Source organism: Thermobia domestica, chromosome 17 (genome assembly GCF_964235325.1).
Source record: "Thermobia domestica chromosome 17, izTheDome1.hap1.1, whole genome shotgun sequence".
NCBI classification, from domain to species: Eukaryota; Metazoa; Arthropoda; class Insecta; order Zygentoma; family Lepismatidae; genus Thermobia; species Thermobia domestica.
Genome location: NC_137470.1, coordinates 67,205,548 through 67,227,522, shown reverse-complemented (window position 1 = coordinate 67,227,522; position 21,975 = coordinate 67,205,548). Strand labels below are relative to the sequence as shown.

Below are 21,975 nucleotides of genomic sequence, written 5' to 3'. Positions count from 1 at the left end.
TATTATTTTTCTTTTAATAGTATTCTAATAAATAAGTATGGTATCATTTAACCCAATGTGTTTTCGTGGTGTGTGTGAATATTGTTGGTGTGCGTTATGGTCTGGATGCCCGTCTGATCATCTGTGAGGTTTTCGAGACGAACCATCCGAACCTCTCGGCGCCTAATGCTCATCTCGTCATTGAGTCCGACGAGCAATTTGGAAACAATTTTGTAATCCCTTCTTGGAGAGGTCCTTCAACGTCCTACCCAGGTAAGTCACCTCTCAGGAAAATACACTTGACGGTTACAAATAAATGACAGCCCGAACAGCGACCCGACACCCGGTCGGTTACATAGCAATGGCACCATTTTTACATATTAATGTCATGAGTGTATTGCCTACACATAAGCTTCATTTTATCAGCGTCGAGTGTAAGGGTTACCAGGGCCTCCCCAGTTCTATCGTCTCTCTCGAGACAAAAGTGCGTATCTCATTTTCGAAACTTTTCGAGGAGACAAGTTTAAACCTTTTCTCAGTATTTCTTCTATCGTCTTCTTTTAAAATTTAGCTTGATATTCTTAGGGTCAGATATGTAACTTAAGAGATCAAATTAAGTTTTGACAGAACGCGATAAAATGAACTTATGATAAAATCTTTAAACTTGTCTTCTGGAAAAGTTTAAAAAATGAGATACACCCCTTTGTCTCGAGAAGAACGATATTTTATTCATATTTTTAAAGAGTTTTGTATCATCTTCTTCTTCTACGAATAAGGTAAGAATTGCACAAGTGTTACCTCACCGAGTTACTAATCATTACCTGTGGTAAGTAGCGGGGTCACCAGGGCCCCAACCTGAGAATCTACGATTTCGTTTATATCCCTGCCTAGTGTATAAAGTTTTTGGAACAAATGTAGATTTAAAAAATATATATATGTTTATGTAATTATTAATGTAATGACTATCCTTATGAAGTTACATATAAGAGTAAATTTATTTCAGAATATTACACTTTAGTGATATATGCAATTATATTGCTATTTTCTTTCTAATTTAAAGTACCTTGTAAATTTCATTACTATTCTCCAAAGTATAGAAACACAATTTGTAATAAAATATTTGCACGAATTTTATTTTATACAATTACATATTGCTCAAGATTCTTATTTAAGATACTCTTCATACCTGCTTAGAAAAGACAATTTTTGTTGTATGTTAGAAAATAACGAATTAGTGATTATTGTAATGTAATTTCAATGAAAACGTATTTCAAATTAAAGAAAAAGTTTTTTTTTTCCTTTATACATTGTGAAAGTTAACATACTTTTATCATAATCGAGTTTATCAGTAATATATATATACACCAATACAGGATACTACTTTAATAGAAATCTTGTAGTGATATAGGATAAACGTGATCTTAGCACTTGTGTGCAAATTACAAACTCATCTTGTACAATATGCAAACACGAGCCAACAACGTTGCTATTACACTGATTGCCATAAAGACAATTAGATTTGGAATTAAATATCTGAAATCCATTGACACTATGCATGCAAAATTCACTATTGACAATATAGCAATGTAAATGCATGCAGCTCTAACTTCTTTGAAGAAAACTTTCAAAATTGATAATCTCGCTTCAGTCAACTCAATCCTAGCCCGTTCTGAAACCTTACGAAGTTTCAGAACAGCAAGAGCAAGCACCAGAAAATTTAGAGCAAGTGCACGTTTGACAATAGGATAAAATTCCAGTCCCACGAGTTTCGTACATGCGAACAAGTTCTCTTGGCATCTTCGGAACCTCCATTCTTCGAAACGTTGTTCCTCCAAGTTGTTTATATCCACCATCTGCTCTGCGTTAAGTTCTGAAAAAAGAACAATATATATTCTAGTTATTAGAGAATTTCGATTACATTCTGGTTAATAATTTGAACTAATTCATGCCAGTAACTTGCGTTACAGTTCATAACTTTCACCATGAGTCGCGTTTTAATCCTTGCATTCAAGGTGTCATTTTACTATGTGTGGTGTAATACCGGTTTCATTTGCTGTTAAAAAATACTGCCTAACCCGTTATATAAGGCATAGTTATTGTGCACACGTGAGGAGAGCATTCACGTTAGTGATGAAAACAAGTATTTGCATTGCAGAACATTCGGACTGAAAAAGGGAAATTCTTATATTCTGAAGGGATTTTATGCTTCTTCAGGTTGTCAAAGGGTTTCCTTTTCCGATCTCGAAATTAATCGCGAAGTTGCTAATTGTTTGTCGTGAAAACAAACACAAGTGTGTTATAATTGAATGCTCCCTTAGGTCTGCCATCTACTGATTTTTTACACTGCCATTTTTTGTGTGTTTAGTAAGGTGCTGTTATCTAAGGAGAAATAGTAGAACTTAGTCTTGCCTTTCATTCACTAACAAATTTCAGCATCTCCAGGATCAATTCGACCCTTAATAAGGGATACATTTTCATGACATATACATGGATGTCACTGGTACGGAAGGGGTTAAATCGTAGTTTCTTGAGGGCAGTGGCTTAGTGATAAAACGATCACGTGTGGTGTAAAATCCCTTCTGATTATTTGAAGCCATGTTAGTTCGTAGCGGACAACATCATGTCTTTGATTTTTTTTAAAATATTTTTTCTATTCCCGGTTTTATTTAATTAACTTGTCTTACGTCATTCACTAAGATATATCGTCAATATCCTTGAAGCCATAAATCGTAACTTATTGCGTTACAGTGAAGATTCATTTTCATCTTTTCAAATTATCACTTCACTTAGTTGGATGTGAATTCTACCCTTCCCGTAGGAGTATATATCATATATATATATATATATATATATATATATATATATATATATATATATATATATCGGTTGTTCTAAAAATAGCGTCCACGGATTACAGAGCACTATTTCACACTATTTCACAGATCAAACTAAAGAGAAAATGTTTCATGGTATTATGCCCTATGAGGCCTCCTTCAGCCGCTATGGGGAATCAAAATTTCAGAATGTGGCACCGTCGTGAAATATCTTGGAACCACTAGCATTAATATTCGAGTATATCATGTGGTTAAATCGATTGCTACACTGATAACACAGCCACACACACACACACACACACAAATAAAAGTTCTGTGCACCGCACCCCAGGGTATGAATTCGATGTATTTTTTTATGCAGAACCCAAATTTTGAAAACCCCCAAAAATCAACCATGTCAACTTTTTTATGGGTTACAAAACTTTAGCGATTTTGCATAGGGAGAATACACGTAAGACAGCCTTACAGAACAAAAAAGAGTTCTGTGCAGTGGACCCCAGGGTATGGATTCGATGTATTTTGGTACTGAATCCAAATTTCGAAACCTGAAGACAACCGACTGTGTCAATTTTCTATGGGGGAAAGACTTCAGCGAACTTTGTTACGTAAAACAGCACATACGCTTTTCACCCATAAAACAAAATTGAAACGGTCAATCTTCTTGGGGTTTCGAAATTTGGATTATGCGTAGCAAAATATAACAAATCAGTTCCCATGGAGTCCGCTGCACAGAACTTATACTTTTATGTGTGTGTGACTGTGTAATTGATGCTATTATCTATCCATATCGACCTTAGCTGCCATCTGGAAAGAATCGATGTAATTATTTAATAGATTGGTAGATATACCCTAGGGTTCTTTGTTTACAACGATATAACACAGTGCAATTTGTGTCTCCAGACAAGGACCCCGAGAGGTATATATATATATATATATATATATATATATATATATATATATATATAGTTTTATTTTGACTTGTAAAATAGTGTTCTGTTGCCCGTGGGCGCCATTTTTAAAACACCCGATATATATTAGTTAATTGAAATACTTAGTTAATTTAAAAGCTACAGTATTATTAACACAAAGTTAATTTTAAACCACTTGAGCTCTTAATTCAGCACGATTTTAACTAGGGAAGTGCAAGATGAGATACGAAACGAGATTTCAGACTATGAAGTGTGTTCAAAAAGTATCGAATCTTTACTTGGCAGAAACACATTTATTAATTTGGAAATCTGAAACACTATTCTCCTTCAAAGTAGTCTCCTTGGTAATGCACACATTCTCCCAGCGCTCAAGCCATTGTTGGAAACACTTCTGAAACACAGTTTTTAGAATGATGAACAACTGTGCCGTCACGTTCCATATGATGTCTTTTCTTGACTCAAATCGGCTCCCTTTAGTGGCATTTTTAGTTTGGGATCTAACCAAAAGTCACACGGAGGCATGTTGGGTAAGTAGGGTGCCTGATGACACACATGAATGTTGTGTTTGGCGATGAAAACTTCGGTACAAATTTCACGGATACTCTCCTCATGCCCAAATTCTAGTTCAAAATTGAATGTACCAATCCAATGCTTACCACGATATCGTTTGCAATTTCTCGGACTATGTGATACGACGATCCTGCAAGACCAGAAACCAGAGTCAGTGAAATCCGACAACCACTCACTACACGTCTTCACTTGTTGGCCGACTGCCAGCAACTGACGCTTTCTTCGGGATTACGTGTTATAATTATTTGCCTCGGTGTTGTCTGTCACGACTCGATTTTGGTGTTTGTTTGCCACGGTGTTGTCTGTCACGACTCGATTTTGGTGTTTGTTTGCCACGATGTTGTCTGTCACGACTCGATTTTGGTGTTTGTTTGCCACGGTGTTGTCTGTCACGACTCGATTTTGGTGTTTGTTTGCCACGGTATTGTTTGTCACGACTCGATTTTGGTGTTTGTTTGCCACGGTGTTGTCTGTCACGACTCGATTTTGGTGTTTGTTTGCCACGGTGTTGTCTGTCACGACGGTGTTTGTTTGCCACGGTGTTGTCTGTCACGACTCGATTTTGGTGTTTGTTTGCCACGGTGTTGTCTGTCACGACTCGATTTTGGTGTTTGTTTGCCACGATGTTGTCTGTCACGACTCGATTTTGGTGTTTGTTTGCCACGGTGTTGTCTGTCACGACTCGATTTTGGTGTTTGTTTGCCACGGTATTGTTTGTCACGACTCGATTTTGGTGTTTGTTTGCCACGGTGTTGTCTGTCACGACTCGATTTTGGTGTTTGTTTGCCACGGTGTTGTCCGTCACGACTCGATTTTAGTGTTTGTTTGCCACGATATTGTTTGTCACGACTCGATTTTGTTGTTTGTTTGCCACGGTGTTGTCTGTCACGACTCGATTTTAGTGTTTGTTTGCCACGGTGTTGTCTGTCACGACGGTGTTTGTTTGCCACGGTGTTGTCTGTCACGACTCGATTTTGGTGTTTGTTTGCCACGGTGTTGTCTGTCACGACTCGATTCTGGTGTATGTTTGCCACGGTGTTGTCTGTCACGACTCGATTTTAGTGTTTGTTTGCCACGATATTGTTTGTCACGACTCGATTTTGGTGTATGTTTGCCAAGGTGTTGTCTGTCACGACTCGATTTTGGTGTTTGTTTGCCACGGTATTGTTTGTCACGACTCGATTTTGGTGTTTGTTTGCCACGGTGTTGTCTGTCACGACTCGATTTTGGTGTTTGTTTGCCACGGAGTAGTCTGTCACGACTCGATTTTGGTGTTTGTTTGCCACGGTATTGTTTGTCACGACTCGATTTTGGTGTATGTTTGCCACGGTGTTGTCTGTCACGACTCGATTTTGGTGTTTGTTTGCCACGGTATTGTTTGTCACGATTCGATTTTGGTGTTTGTTTGCCACGGTGTTGTCTGTCACGACTCGATTTTGGTGTTTGTTTGCCACGGTGTTGTCTGTCACGACTCGATTTTGGTGTTTGTTTGCCACGGTATTGTTTGTCACGACTCGATTTTGGTGTTTGTTTGCCACGGTGTTGTCTGTCACGACTCGATTTTGGTGTTTGTTTGCCACGGTGTTGTCTGTCACGACGGTGTTTGTTTGCCACGGTGTTGTCTGTCACGACTCGATTTTGGTGTTTGTTTGCCACGGTGTTGTCTGTCACGACTCGATTTTGGTGTTTGTTTGCCACGGTATTGTTTGTCACGACTCGATTTTGGTGTTTGTTTGCCACGGTGTTGTCTGTCACGACTCGATTTTGGTGTTTGTTTGCCACGGTGTTGTTTGTCACGACGGTGTTTGTTTGCCACGGTGTTGTCTGTCACGACTCGATTTTGGTGTTTGTTTGCCACGGTGTTGTCTGTCACGACTCGATTTTGGTGTTTGTTTGCCACGATGTTGTCTGTCACGACTCGATTTTGGTGTTTGTTTGCCACGGTGTTGTCTGTCACGACTCGATTTTGGTGTTTGTTTGCCACGGTATTGTTTGTCACGACTCGATTTTGGTGTTTGTTTGCCACGGTGTTGTCTGTCACGACTCGATTTTGGTGTTTGTTTGCCACGGTGTTGTCTGTCACGACTCGATTTTAGTGTTTGTTTGCCACGATATTGTTTGTCACGACTCGATTTTGTTGTTTGTTTGCCACGGTGTTGTCTGTCACGACTCGATTTTAGTGTTTGTTTGCCACGGTGTTGTCTGTCACGACGGTGTTTGTTTGCCACGGTGTTGTCTGTCACGACTCGATTTTGGTGTTTGTTTGCCACGGTGTTGTCTGTCACGACTCGATTCTGGTGTTTGTTTGCCACGGTGTTGTCTGTCACGACTCGATTTTAGTGTTTGTTTGCCACGATATTGTTTGTCACGACTCGATTTTGGTGTATGTTTGCCAAGGTGTTGTCTGTCACGACTCGATTTTGGTGTTTGTTTGCCACGGTATTTTTTGTCACGACTCGATTTTGGTGTTTGTTTGCCACGGTGTTGTCTGTCACGACTCGATTTTGGTGTTTGTTTGCCACGGAGTAGTCTGTCACGACTCGATTTTGGTGTTTGTTTGCCACGGTATTGTTTGTCACGACTCGATTTTGGTGTATGTTTGCCACGGTGTTGTCTGTCACGACTCGATTTTGGTGTTTGTTTGCCACGGTATTGTTTGTCACGATTCGATTTTGGTGTTTGTTTGCCACGGTGTTGTCTGTCACGACTCGATTTTGGTGTTTGTTTGCCACGGTGTTGTCTGTCCCGACTCGATTTTGGTGTTTGTTTGCCACGGTGTTGTCTGTCACGACGGTGTTTGTTTGCCACGGTGTTGTCTGTCACGATTCGATTTTGGTGTTTGTTTGCCACGGTATTGTTTGTCACGACTCGATTTTGGTGTATGTTTGCCACGGTGTTGTCTGTCACGACGGTGTTTGTTTGCCACGGTATTGTTTGTCACGACTCGATTTTGGTGTTTGTTTGCCACGGTGTTGTCTGTCACGACTCGATTCTGGTGTTTGTTTGCCACGGTGTTGTCTGTCACGACTCGATTTTAGTGTTTGTTTGCCACGATATTGTTTGTCACGACTCGATTTTGGTGTATGTTTGCCAAGGTGTTGTCTGTCACGACTCGATTTTGGTGTTTGTTTGCCACGGTATTATTTGTCACGACTCGATTTTGGTGTTTGTTTGCCACGGTGTTGTCTGTCACGACTCGATTTTGGTGTTTGTTTGCCACGGAGTAGTCTGTCACGACTCGATGTTGGTGTTTGTTTGCCACGGTATTGTTTGTCACGACTCGATTTTGGTGTATGTTTGCCACGGTGTTGTCTGTCACGACTCGATTTTGGTGTTTGTTTGCCACGGTATTGTTTGTCACGATTCGATTTTGGTGTTTGTTTGCCACGGTGTTGTCTGTCACGACTCGATTTTGGTGTTTGTTTGCCACGGTGTTGTCTGTCACGACGGTGTTTGTTTGCCACGGTGTTGTCTGTCACGACTCGATTTTGGTGTTTGTTTGCCACGGTGTTGTCTGTCACGACTCGATTCTGGTGTTTGTTTGCCACGGTGTTGTCTGTCACGACTCGATTTTAGTGTTTGTTTGCCACGATATTGTTTGTCACGACTCGATTTTGGTGTATGTTTGCCAAGGTGTTGTCTGTCACGACTCGAATTTGGTGTTTGTTTGCCACGGTATTGTTTGTCACGACTCGATTTTGGTGTTTGTTTGCCACGGTATTGTTTGTCACGATTCGATTTTGGTGTTTGTTTGCCACGATATTGTTTGTCACGACTCGATTTTGGTGTATGTTTGCCAAGGTGTTGTCTGTCACGACTCGATTTTGGTGTTTGTTTGCCACGGTATTGTTTGTCACGACTCGATTTTGGTGTTTGTTTGCCACGGTGTTGTCTGTCACGACTCGATTTTGGTGTTTGTTTGCCACGGAGTAGTCTGTCACGACTCGATTTTGGTGTTTGTTTGCCAAGGTATTGTTTGTCACGACTCGATTTTGGTGTATGTTTGCCACGGTGTTGTCTGTCACGACTCGATTTTGGTGTTTGTTTGCCACGGTATTGTTTGTCACGATTCGATTTTGGTGTTTGTTTGCCACGGTGTTGTCTGTCACGACTCGATTTTGGTGTTTGTTTGCCACGGTGTTGTCTGTCACGACGGTGTTTGTTTGCCACAGTGTTGTCTGTCACGACTCGATTTTGGTGTTTGTTTGCCACGGTGTTGTCTGTCACGATTCGATTTTGGTGTTTGTTTGCCACGGTATTGTTTGTCACGACTCGATTTTGGTGTATGTTTGCCACGGTGTTGTCTGTCACGACTTGATTTTGGTGTTTGTTTGCCACGATATTGTTTGTCACGACTCGATTTTGGTGTTTGTTTGCCACGGTGTTGTCTGTCACGACTCGATTTTGGTGTTTGTTTGCCACGGTGTTGTTTGTCACGACTTGATTTTGGTGTTTGTTTGCAACGGTATTGTTCTCTCTGGCTTATACCACAATCGTGAAGATTTATACAAAATCGACACATCAGCTGAGGATTTCCAGATGACGATATTGTAACAAACAAATCTGTTATATTCATAAACAGAATAAATACAATACAAACTGTCCCAAGCACGTTATTGGGTTACTGCGCTATTAGCTGTTAACGTCACAGATAAATTTATTAAAGGTGAGTTCAAGAAGTCGAGGTAATAATTTGGTTGCTTAGAAACTCTCCAAATGTAATTTCAAAATAGATATGACGTACAATTTCTTTCTGTTCGACTGTATAGCCAACATTAAATATAGGCATATCATGAGGACCACCCATAAGGGAGGTAGCAATTTCGACAAATGGGGACCCAAACCTTCCGGAGAGGGCGATATATATATATATATATATATATATATATATATATATATATATATATATATATATATATATATATCATAACCATTCTTGAGATCAAATTTTACAAAATTAGATTTAACAATAAGGGTTTAGCTATCTTTTAAACACCTTTGGTGAGAGGAAAAGAATTTAATCTATTGATAATACAAAAAAGTTAGTGACTTTTGTATTGTTACTTGGCTATTTTCAGGCCCACACAGGGAGCTCCCTAGTGGCTAAGCTGTTAGCGTACCGGCGTACCGGTCCGATTCCCGGCAGGAGCTCATGAGGATCGGATTCCACGTTAAACTGTAGGTCCACGTCTCATATAGCCTTGAAGCTGAGCTGGACTGTAAAACTGAAAATTAAATCAAAATACGGAGATTATTAAAATGCATGGGTCGGCAGTCTGCCCATAGCCTGTTTGAAACAAGATGGAACGTGCATGAATTGGAATGGATTTGAATAGCAGACTAAGAGATTGGAGTTGGAAAGGATTTGGGTTAGTCCCATTCAGCAGCAGACTAAGAGGCATGGACCTACTATTTAACATGAAATCCGATTCACATGAGTTTCCGACGGTAATCGAACCCGGATTTCCCACATCAAAGGCTCGTATTCTATCCACATAGCCACAAGGAAGCTCTGTGTACGATTTGATACAATAAAACCTATGGCAGAAATAAACAGGTGGATTACATTTCTCTCAGTTTGAACGATTAATTCTCTCGGACGTTTGAAGGTAAAATTTAAACCATATAAATGTACGAAGTTGAATCCCGCAATCTAAAGATAACTCAGTTGATACTGAATCACTCCCAGAAGAAACCAAAGAAGAACAATTTAAAATGTTGTCTTTTTTATATAAAAGTGCACAAGGTCGTATCTCAGGTGAATTCTCGTTGAAATGAGAAATATTTGATGTATTTTTCAAACACTTCTTGGAGTAAACACTTTGGATGACAGTGACGCAATCAAGAAATTAATTGTAATCTATTCTGGTGACTTTAGTTATAATTTTGTCAAAGAGTAACAAGTGTATAAGTCAGTGGGTGTGCACCTATTTTCTCGGATCTTCACAATGAAATTTATAAATAGAAGTTATATTTGTGTTTCCTGAACTTCACAAGGCACTCAGAATTTCCTCGCGTGTAATGGGTTTTGTGGTGGACAAACACCATGTGCGTGTGGAGTTTTTCGGAGTTCTTCTGATTCCTCCCACTTTCTTTATTACACTATTTTTCATTCATTCTCATTTTTATAATATCCTTTAGCTTCCACGGCATAAGCGTCGGACATAAAATTCAAATATTTCATTTCATTTTTCATTTTTACGCGACTTCTTCTTTAGTCGCGTAGCAAAACGGATAACAGAGAATTATGTAACAGGATATGATATTATGAACTCCGTTAAAAGAGAAAATGTAATTATATCAATTTACTAAGCTTCTGATATTAATGATATTTTGTGTTCATTTGTTAGAAGCTTAAAGTTCTATTTCAGCAACGAGTCCAATAAGACCTCAAAGGCGAGAACATTTGCCACTTGTTCAAGAGGGTCAAAAATAGAAATGCTTGGCAACCCTTACTTTTACTCCAGGTGTGTGTGAATATTCACGATAATGAGATCTGATGAGATCGGAATGCAAAAACTGTGGCAAAATTGTGGCAAACAATATGAAAATGGAGTCGTGGCAAACAACACGCCACCTTCTTCAGCGGTTTCTGAGCACACCTCGTATGTTGTCTTGCCTCAAGAAAATGCTGTCTCGTCTCGTTGTCCCTATCCCGTCTCTTTTCAAATTCAAGATGATACAGAAATAGTACGTGAGGCATATACCAAAATATTTTTTTTAACATGCAGCAAAGCATGAAAGTTATGACGGAAGTAGCTGACAGTCCATTAATAGAACGATATGAACGAATAGTTGAGTAGGTAATACCTGCATCATTATGCTTTTTTCGGCTGTCCGACTTTGAGGTCAGCAAATTATTCATATTTTGTGAACTTTTTATGTTTAGATGTTTATCAGTAGCGACCCGAGTTTTAATACTTTTTAAACCACAAATTTACATTCCTTCATTTAACGAAAGGTTAATTTGGTTCTACAACTTGCGCTGCATGCACTTAAGGAAATCCATATTGGTAGATTTCGCCCATTTAACAAAGCAAAAAAGCGGAAGAAACATCATTTAACAATTAATATACATTGCTCATAGGATACCATATTTACTACAATCTGTAAGTCCCTTGTGTATGGGTGTTTCAATAACTATTGGCAGAAACTAGTTTCAATATTTTCTATCAATCTGCGTGTATTGAACGGTGAAATGTCCCCCCACAGAATTCCTTAAATAGATCAGAATGGTCAACTGGAAGGTGCTTAAAAGACTGGGAACAATCACCTCATCTGTGTGGAGCCCTCGTCACAAAACAAGCAGGTATTTTTAAAAAATCTGTCAGTTATATTAAAGAATATAATTCTGTTCTCGGAGGCGGTATGTCTGAGAGTAAAATAGTAGAGAAGGATTCTTTTGAAGCTGCTTGAGGGGAGTCATCCACAGCACGTGCTCACCTTTCTGGGTGTTGAATATTGTTCTGCAGATTTTATTTGTCACTCGTATGACAGTAGCTGCACAAACAAGTCGTGGCTGTTGTTCACATCACTTCCTTTTAAATAGGTAGGTAGGTAATTATGTTCCTTTAATAAAAATAAGTTATCTGCAATGGATTCATATCCCTTACGTATTGTGTTCATAAACCGTTCTTTATTGTTCTCTTGGAACAATATATCTCGTCTAATTAATTAGGTGTTTCTGCAGAACACTTTCCACGAGATGCAAGCGTCTCTTATTTTTACTTTTCCGCATTTTTCTTCCAAGTTTCGCGGCAAAATCATTCTCCAATGAACACGATTAGAAACTAAACGAAATTCGATATTTTTCACTACTAACTATCAAATCATACTGCATTTTGTAATATAACCAGGTATTGCGATGATATTACTCACATTACTGTCACATGCAAATAATTTCACACCTATATTACAACAGAATATCCACAAAGTATTTGCAGGCCACTAAAAAACCAAAGGAAAACAAAACAATATACTGCAGCGAAATGATACAAAAACACGTTATGACATTTTTACACAACATAAAATATATTTTAGTGTGAGAAAACAACTACAGTTTTTTTCCGGTAATTGAGTTGAGTTGATTTTGAGTAACGTAACTTTCAGCTGCGAGGATATATGAGACGGGACCTACTGATTAACGTGAAACTGGAACCGCTTGACATACCGCTGGGAATCGAACCTGAGTTTCCCACGCCAAAGGCGCGTACGCTCACCGCTCAGCCACGAAGGAGCTCTGGTACTGCCAATTGCGTGTACATGTTACATTCTTTATAATCCGTACAAAAATCGAATAATACTGCAAATCTTTAATATAACAACAGGATCATAACGAAATGCATTACTTAAACTTTTATTACTAGTACGTTGTGAAATGTTTTCAAGACGGCTGCTATTTATAACAAAATATAAGTGTCAATGCAATAGAAGTATGCACTAAAAGTCAACATATATTGCGTATAATATAATTTCCAATTGCTAGCAACTCACACTTTCCTGTACTCTTTTTGCCTCTCAATTTAAGCTCAAAGCCGCTATAATTTGGACAAGATTTGGGGATCTGTGCAAAGTACGCAATTTTCCAAAGTCGTGTCCAGTGCCACATGCAATTTATTGAGATGTCTCCTGGTCTTTTTCTTATCTATGTATTACATTAAACACTCAGAGGAAATTTCGTGCTGGTATCCAGAAATACACTATCCTTACAAATGAGTACACTTACCAACCTACTATTAAAATCATGGTAATGCACTTGTTCTAGGCATGGCCTAAAAAGAAAGCAAGCTTACAAGAAAATGCAAACATAAGTCTCGAAGCTGAGTGAAAAGTCATACCATGGGGATTCATTTAGTTTGTTATTTAACAATCTAATAATAATTTAACAATCCCCTAACATTCTAATCGTAAATTTTCAATTCAATTTTGATTTTGTTGGCTTAGATGACGAATCAAGTAAGAATAGAAATCACTTCAGAAACAATAGTTAATAAGCAGTACCTTGTGAACCCTGGAAAATTACACAAAGAAAATATTACAATACTACCATCAATTAACCGCTTCGCTGGGTTGACTTAAGAAAAATAGTAATATGTTCCGTTAGTCAGTGAATTTTTTTACTATTACTGAAGTGCTCGTTGATTTCGATTATTTTCGATGATATTTATATATATATCTCACTCCTCCACCTTTATTTTACAACGTCAAAGTGATATGAGAGAAAACAACTCAGGTTCGAACTTCATCTAGGTTGAAAATGTAATTAAGATCGGTCCAGTAGTTCAAGAGTTATAACATTTGATTTATTTTTATATATCTCCCCCTCCTATCTCCCTTCCCTAAGTTCTACAGTCAAAGTGAAATGATAAAAAACATTTCAGGCCTGAGCTTCATCTATGTTAAAAGATTTATCCAGATTGATAGTTTGGTTGAAGAATTATTAAGTTTCATTCATTTTTAACTCCTCCCTTCCCCTACCCTAAGTTCTATCGTCAAATTGAATAGACAAATACCATCCCAGGCCAAACCCCAACTATGTTGATAACTCAATCGAGATCGGTCGGGTGGTTCAAGAATTATATATATATATATATATATATATATATATATATATATATATATATATATATATATATATATATATATTCTCACCTAAGTTCTATTATCAAAGTATTATGATAGAAAGCATCGCAGATCCGAAACTCATCTATGTTGAAAACTTGATTAAGATCGGTTGGGTGGTTTAGGAGTGATGAAGTCACAATGACAGTCATTTTTATCTTTTTAATTGTATTTATTACTAGCAGCGTTCACCCCGCTTCGCTGCGGTCACCCCGGAACGCAATAAACTTTGTTACTTAGATAATTTTTACTTTTTCGCTTTCAAGTGATATGATAAAAACCATAGAAGATTGCAGTAAATCTTAACATTATATCGCCTGTCATTTATGTTAACCCGCCCCGCTTCGCTGCGGTCATCCCGGTGCTGGCATATTGTAAAAGTGTCTGTAAAAATAAGCAAATCAATTAAAAAATTTTAAACAGAAGATTCAAGCTATTTTCCGCTGTATATCGCCTGTCATTTATGTTAACCCGCCGAGTGACACGGTCATGCGGGTTGCATATAAATACGTTTATTTTTACCTATGATGAACTAATAACAAAGGATTTGTACGTTATGGACACTTGAATGGTCAATTATCTCAAGACACTGGTAATTAAAAATTAAAGTGATATGATAAAAACCATCTAGGGTCCAAATCCTAATAACCCCCCAAAAATGAAAGAAATTGGTTCAGCCGTATTAGCGTGATGAGCGGACAAAATTTTGTACGTTCTCTTTTATATATATAGATTATTATTATTTTACATATATCTCCTTCAAATCCTCTCCTACGTTGCACCGTGAAAATGCAATGACGAAAAATCCCAGGCCCGAACCTCATCTATGTTAAAAGTTTGATCGAGATCGGTTGTTTGGTTTAAGAGTTATTAAGTTTTATTTACTTTTTATCTCGCCCTCCTCCCCTCCCTTAAGTTTCATCTCAGAGTGAATAGCTAAAACATTCTCAATCCAGAAAAGCATCTACGTTAAAACACTTTGATCGAGATCGGTTGGCGGTTCAAGAGATTAAGAGTCACAAACATAGTCGTATTCAATTTCATAATATAGATTATTCTTTCATTTTTGCACTATTATAAAAAAGTGGAATGGAACTGACAAATCTTAAATACACAAGTAACTACAGTGAAGTGTGTCAATCTCGTTCGCCGTTGGTTCAATTAAAAAGTGGATAACTTACAAAAAATTGTGTAAGTTATAACTATTGTAGATTATAAAATTCGTACTTCCAATGTAATAACTACTTGTTGCCTGCTTATCAGTTTGTATGTACTTTACAAATATGTTTCAGAGCTCCTTCATGGTTATTATGATGAGCATAAAAGGCGCGACGATTTTAGGAGATTGCACAGTGTAATTTCTCCCAGAGCTATGAAATTCCTTTTGGGGCATTTCTTTGACCGGGTTCAGTTTAGGTTACCAGTATTTCAGCAGTGCTACTTTCAATCGCCGTTTATTGGAGGTCCCCTCGAGGAAATTCGAAATCCTTGCTGGTATCCTGGTTCGGCTAATGGTGATCACTTGTGTTGTTCTGATTTCACATTAAGCTGTAGGTCCATATCTAATATAGCGTTGATGCTGGAAGGAACAATAAACTCCAAACCAACCAATCAAAGAAAAATAGCAAAAATTATTTATGACATAAAGTTGCAACGTAATAAATATCTAGTTGATTTTACCCTTTACATTCCATGATTTATATTGTATATTAAAACATGCACCTTCAAAACATTACAACACAATTTGCATTATTTTCTCTCTCCCACCTGTGAAAATAAATGATAAAGTAAGGTAGTTAATTCAAGGAAATATTGGAACAATACCGTCCCACTCTTCCTGAACCTTAGTTCTGATTTCTGCAACTGGGTTATGAGCACCACAAAGTACTGCTAATGATATTTTCTTTCTTTCCGTTTTTCTTTTTTTTTCACTTTGTAGCATTAACCGGATGGTAATTTCTTTTAGCCAAGACAAAAGGATACTTCGTACGCTTCGCGCAATCAAAACAGTCATATCTCGATAAATCCATGTGCATTGGACTAATGTGAAAAATGAAGGAAGCCTTTCTGTAAATAGGTATACAGAAGAAGGCATAAACAGAAACAGAGTCTCCTGTATTTTTGAAGAAGCTACTTTCAAGAGACAAGTTTCTCTTTTACTGCCTTGGTTCATTGACTTTCTGAACCAACAGTAAAAGATGTTTAAAAGTGTTTACGATGAAGATGATTGCGTACACTACCAAATGTTCAGGTATATAACATATAGAAGGAAAGGGCGTATCCGGTTTGCCATAAGCATCAGACTGTGTCACGTGATCAGGTCAAAAGTCACATTGCGTGCTAAACCGAGTCTGGAGATTGCAAAACAGGATGTGAGACATTCCAGACACTATCCTCCGCGTGAGGCGCCTTGGGAAGTTCGAAGATGCTACATATACTTTTTCAATATTATTGATTCTACTCAAACCACTTGACTTTTCACAATGTTCTATGCATATTGACTTACGTGCTATACATACTTTTTAAGCTGTTCACTATATCTTTGCAATAAGTTTTCAATTAACCATTAGGGTGCATCGAATTTCCACTTTTTTTGAAATCAGCTTACCCTTAGTGAAATTTTTTTGCGAAATGTTCTCTATATGTCATATAGAAAATCGCACGCCGATTAGTTAATTTCTTTAGGTGCCACTAACGGCCTAAAGTTTCAAAAATTTGTTAAAAAAATACATTTTTTTGAAAACAAATTATACATATTTACTTTCACGCAAACATTTTATCCTTGGTAGTTATTTTTGGCAGAAATGTACATATTTTACGTGAAAAAATTTCAGCTTGATCGGTCAAGTCCTTCAGGTGCCACCAGCGTCTTAAAATTTGGACGAAACGCCCCCAAAATATATTTTATTCAGTGTTTTGTAAAAAAAATCGAGTTTTCGTCTCTTATAAACAACTAATTAGGTAAGAAATGGGGCAATCAAGGTAAAAAAAAAAACGACTTCATAGTAGAATGAATGTAATCAAATAAGACACATACCGGTGGTTGTCCAGCTTATGTTCTTAGCGCGAAGAAATAAATGATTATTTTTGTAAATAAAACTCCTTTCGATAAAACACCTGCACTGCATAGAATGAAGTCGCCCAAAAGCAAGTTTGTCGTAAAATTAAAAGTGGAGTAGAATCGAGAGAAAAGAAAAAAGTGACTCATTGTTAGTGTGTCTGCAGATGAGATTAGGAGTAATTTTGCGTTGCTTTCTAGACAGAAAAAATGGTGTTTGATGTGGAAACTGTTTACGTTGCTGATTGTGTTTAAGTGAAAATACGTGTGCATTTGTGTGCATTTGTGTGCGTTTTTGAAGGATTGCGTCCTACTTGTGCTTATCGGCAGTCATTAAATGTGTCAGTTCGTCATTCCAATGGTGCGGCAAGTTTGTTGAGGTCTTGCGTTGACAAAAGTATCTAACTGTTCAAAATTGGTTTCGGTGAATAAACTATGAAGTGTCCGTAAAGATGTCATCTAAAAATAAGTCACGTTTGAATGTAAGGAACTTTGTCCATAATGTCACTGGATTCCCTGCGGAATTCACTTTTAGTCAGCTTCCAACAATCGCTGATATTCTTAAGCAATTATTGTGGGAAAGAGAGAACACGAAACGGGATACAACATCTCAGAAGAACCCCTCTGCTAAAGTGGCAAGGAAAGAAATTCAGTGGCAAGGAAAGAAATTCAAATTTGGGAAAATGCATCAATCAGCGTTGCAGCTATTTTGAACGAGCAACGGGTTATAGCGTTGATTTTACATTATACATATCACAAAATGGTCCGTCAGTTTCAAAAGTTCAAGGACAAACCCATTTCCTTTGCTTCCTAAGTTGCAGAATTCCAGCCGCTCACCAGCAAAACTTCGTTTGATATCGCTTCTTGTAAATGCATCGAGCCGGTTGCTTGCACTTGTGCGAGAGAGAAGAAAGTGCCTAAATTGGAGGTTTCATTTTTAATTGACCAGAGAACCACCTGACAGATGGGTATGGCAGGCCTTGATAGAAAGGAGACACAGAAACGTGTCAAACATTTATTGCGAAAAAAATCGAGGTCAGAAAAATCAACCAAAGCCCAATGAAACTAGTAGATCCGGAAGACAAAACGATAGTGTCCCCTTACAAAATGAACGGGAGAAGAGTCAGATTCCACTGTCAAGTTTCTTCCTGCGCTTAAAAGAAAGAAGACTAGCCCTTCTACACAAATGAAAGTTAGGTTGCCGACATTCTCCAATGCAGTATATAAATGTAATATATCAGACCGCAATTATCGCTTCTTCGCTTTTGATAGATATCGGACTGGTTACCCCAGTTCATAAGCAGAAGGTGATCGACAAAAGCAAGATTCGGAGAGAGAAGAAATCCTTAGGAAACACCATCGTTGAAGAGGCGAATGCATCACTTCAATCGATCAAAGTAAAAGCATTATACTTCGACGGAAGAAAGAATCAGACTCTCGCCCTTGAGACCAAAGACGGCATCAACCACCGAATAATGAAAAAAGATCACTACGTACTGCTACAGGAGCCAGGATCGAACTATCTTGACCACGTCTCTCCTTCATCTGGAAGAGAAGAGAGCATACGGGTTGCCATCACAAAGTTCTTTGTTCATCAAAATATCTCCCTGTAAGATCTGGTTGTTTTGGGTTGCCACGGTACTGCTACCAACACTGGTCAGAAGAATGGTGCGATGGCACATATTGAAGTGTTCCTGAACAAACCCCTTCAGAGAATCGTCTGTATGATACACACGAATGAGCTCCCATTTCGACATTTGATTGAATTCATAGACGGCAAGTTTAAGGGACCAAATACATTTAGAGGACCAATAGGATCAGCACTTCCTGCGAAGAGTTGCCACTCCAGAATTTTCATCCCGTTCCAGTAGACTGGGTATTCAGCTTCACTGAGGATTCATTAAGCACGGATCAAAAATATTTGGTGAATATCTGCCAAGCGGTTTCTTCAGGAGAATGCCCCGTTGGGTTAGCTCACATGAAGCCTGGTAAAATTCATCAAGCCAGATGGCTAACTACAGCAAATAGAGTCTTAGGTTTGTACGTAGGAACAAAAGAACGCACTAATGAACTTAAAACCATCGTCCAGTACATCATGATGGTCTACGCGCCACTCTGGTTTGCTGTGACCCGTAATCCACCGTGTGCAGAAGAAGCACGTCATTTGTGGCAACTTATCACGACTTCTCGCCACATGGAAGCGAAATACAGGAAAATTCATCCAGTGATCCGTAGAAATGTGTGGTACGGCCATCCTGAGAACCTACTTCTATTAATGTTGGCTGACCAAGATGCTAAAGTACGAGAGCTTGGCTGGAGGCGAGTCCCAAAAGCAAGACAAAACGACCCAATCTGGTGATCGCATACCGATACGAGAATTTGTCGTCCCTGAAATCAACTTAGAAGGGACAAACTATGTTGATATGATTCATTGGTCAACATGCACGCTGATGGAGCCACCACTGACGAAACACTTGAGCCTGCAGAAGCTAAGAGAAAATGTTAACACGGCCTCAATGGCTGATTAATCTATTACATCCTTACCCTGTCACACTCGCGCTGTAGAATGAATGGTGAATTTGGTGACAAGCGGCATCAGCAGTATGTGGGCAAGAAGCACGACATAGATTTGTCCTATCAACACTACAATCAAGAAAAAACATACCAGAATTTAATACAAAAAAAAATTGAGGTAAAAGAGTAACGATATGAACTTGCACTACCATATGCAACATTAGTATCTAAAGGTGGGCGAAACTCGAACTGCAGCCACTTCCTCATGGTGAGTTCTGGGTTATTCCCATCATTAATGTTTGGAAATAAACAAAGAGCTGCAGATGTAAAACAAAATCTTTCTCATCTAATTAACAATCCAGATGAATCACAAACAACGCAACTTAATTTTAAGAAATGAAAAAAGTAGGGACCCAATTGTCCATATTTTAAGCCACTGGTGGCACCTGAATGATTTGATTCATCAAGCTGAAATTTTTTACACGTAAAATATAGACATTTAACAGAAACAAAACTACATAGGATAACCATTTTACATAAAAGTACATATTTTACATTTTTTAAAATAACATTTAATTTTTAACAAAATTTAAAAATTTTCGGCCGTTGGTGGCACCTAAAGATATTGACTAATCGACTTGCAATTTTTTACACGTTATATGGATCCCATTTCGCAAAAAAATATCACTAAGGGTAAGTTGATTTCAAAAAAAAAGTGGAAATTCGATGCACCCTGTTAACCATCTCCTTATTATAGGTTTTGAGATATATATGGACTACGTCATTTTTTCACGGATTTTCCATTGACTTTAATGTTCATGTTTCGTGACTTTGTTTGGCTATGCTCCATCCATTTTACGACAATTTATTTTTTCAATGTAGAATTTAAACAGTTTGTTCTATATTTAAGCTGATTTTCAGTCATCTGCCCTTTTAGGTTTTTGAGATAAGGGGAGGAATTAATTACTGTTAATTGATTTTCCATTGACATTAATGTTAATGCTTCGTGCTTTTTTGACTATGTTCCTCCATTTTAGGACAATTTGCTTTTCGAATATAGAATCTACATACTCTCACATTTAAGCTGAATTTTAGCCATCTCCCCCAAAGTCTGTTCACATCGTTGCAACCAGATAGGCCATTTAATGTTGACAATACAGGAGTAACATTGCTCCAATGTTGCCAAGTTTCAAGAGAGTCATGTGGTTAACTTAGAGAGAAGTAAGTTGATCCAGGAATTTTAAGCACAAAATTTTGGTGAAAGGACTGCAAAATTAAAAAAAAAAATCCATACAATACATATCATATATAAGAATTCAAAATTCACTGATGTATTTAAAAGCCTGCCAAAAACAAGTTTCAGAAAATAATGTTATTAAAATGACAAGTCCGAAAAACTGAAACATGCAGATATTGTTGAAACATATAAGAATTATAGTGGGGGACGGCTCAATAAGGAATACATGTTTCATTTCTACTCCATGTAAAAGTTTTATACTTTTTTTTTAATTTGAAGGTATATGTACTAAGAACGATTTCAGTTCGAGTGGACACTTGTACGCCAGCTAGGGGGCTCCGTGTGGCACCATAACCCACACTTTACTTGCTCGACTAAAAAATCGCATATGTCGCATATATAATAAATGTAAAAGGTACTATGTGTGTACTGCTGATTATGTACGGCGGAAATATGGATCCACACGGTACTGCGCTAACACAAGGTCGCAAACAAAAAGGAACCTCCACAAATGCGTAACTGAAGGAGAGCAGTATTGCCAACTTTTCTGACATTTTCCTGTATCTCCGAAACTACTTGAGATATGGAGTTCGAACAAGTTAGGAAAGTATCTTCATGACATGGTCTATGTAGGGCTATCATAAGAGACTTTTTCTAAATATTTGACTTTTTTCTGTTAATTCTGTGTATAATTTGCTGCTGAGCTGGCAATACTGATAAGATAATTACTATGGTTTATGTTACACAAGACATCCCCCTAAAGTAGATAAATATTCATGGTAAAACATTTTACATTATATAATTTCAGATTTGTTTAAGATTGTCACTCTTACAAAATTCACCATATATATATATTAATACAATGTCATTTCAACATACACACGTATTGACTTAATAAACGAAATGTATAAATGAATGAAATCATTTATGTCCGTTTCATCAAACATTTTGCATGCCTCCTACTATGCCATTGATTGCAATTCAAATCCAGTGTCACAAAATTTTATTTCCTAAACAGAAAATTTGCACTTGCACAGGCATGTGCATTCCAATTTTGCTTCCTTGCACTTGCATGATGAAGATATAATTTTGGAGATGCATTCATAGGCGCCGACTTTGGGGGGGCAGGACACTTTTGCCCCCCCCCCCCAATATTTAAAGGTGGGGTTCTCGGCCCCCCCAATATAATCCTGTTCCGGAAGCATTACCAAAGAGGAGCAAGAATTTCTGTCC

General features: G+C 37.9%; 1 protein-coding gene across 2 annotated transcripts in view; it reads right to left on the bottom strand.

Moving 5' to 3' along the window:
• Nucleotides 1–993: 993 nt before the first annotated feature.
• LOC145674496 (uncharacterized) overlaps nt 994–21,975 on the bottom strand; it is a 108,016-nt gene continuing 87,034 nt past the window's right edge. Inside the window, exon 2 of one of the 2 annotated variants that reach the window (XM_081744639.1) lies at nt 994–1,849. In XM_081744639.1, coding sequence (XP_081600765.1) covers nt 1,419–1,849 — 431 coding nt within the window. In that variant the 3' untranslated portion in view covers nt 994–1,418. The remainder of the gene's footprint in view (nt 1,850–21,975) is intronic. The other variant, XM_081744638.1, reaches the window with a different exon arrangement.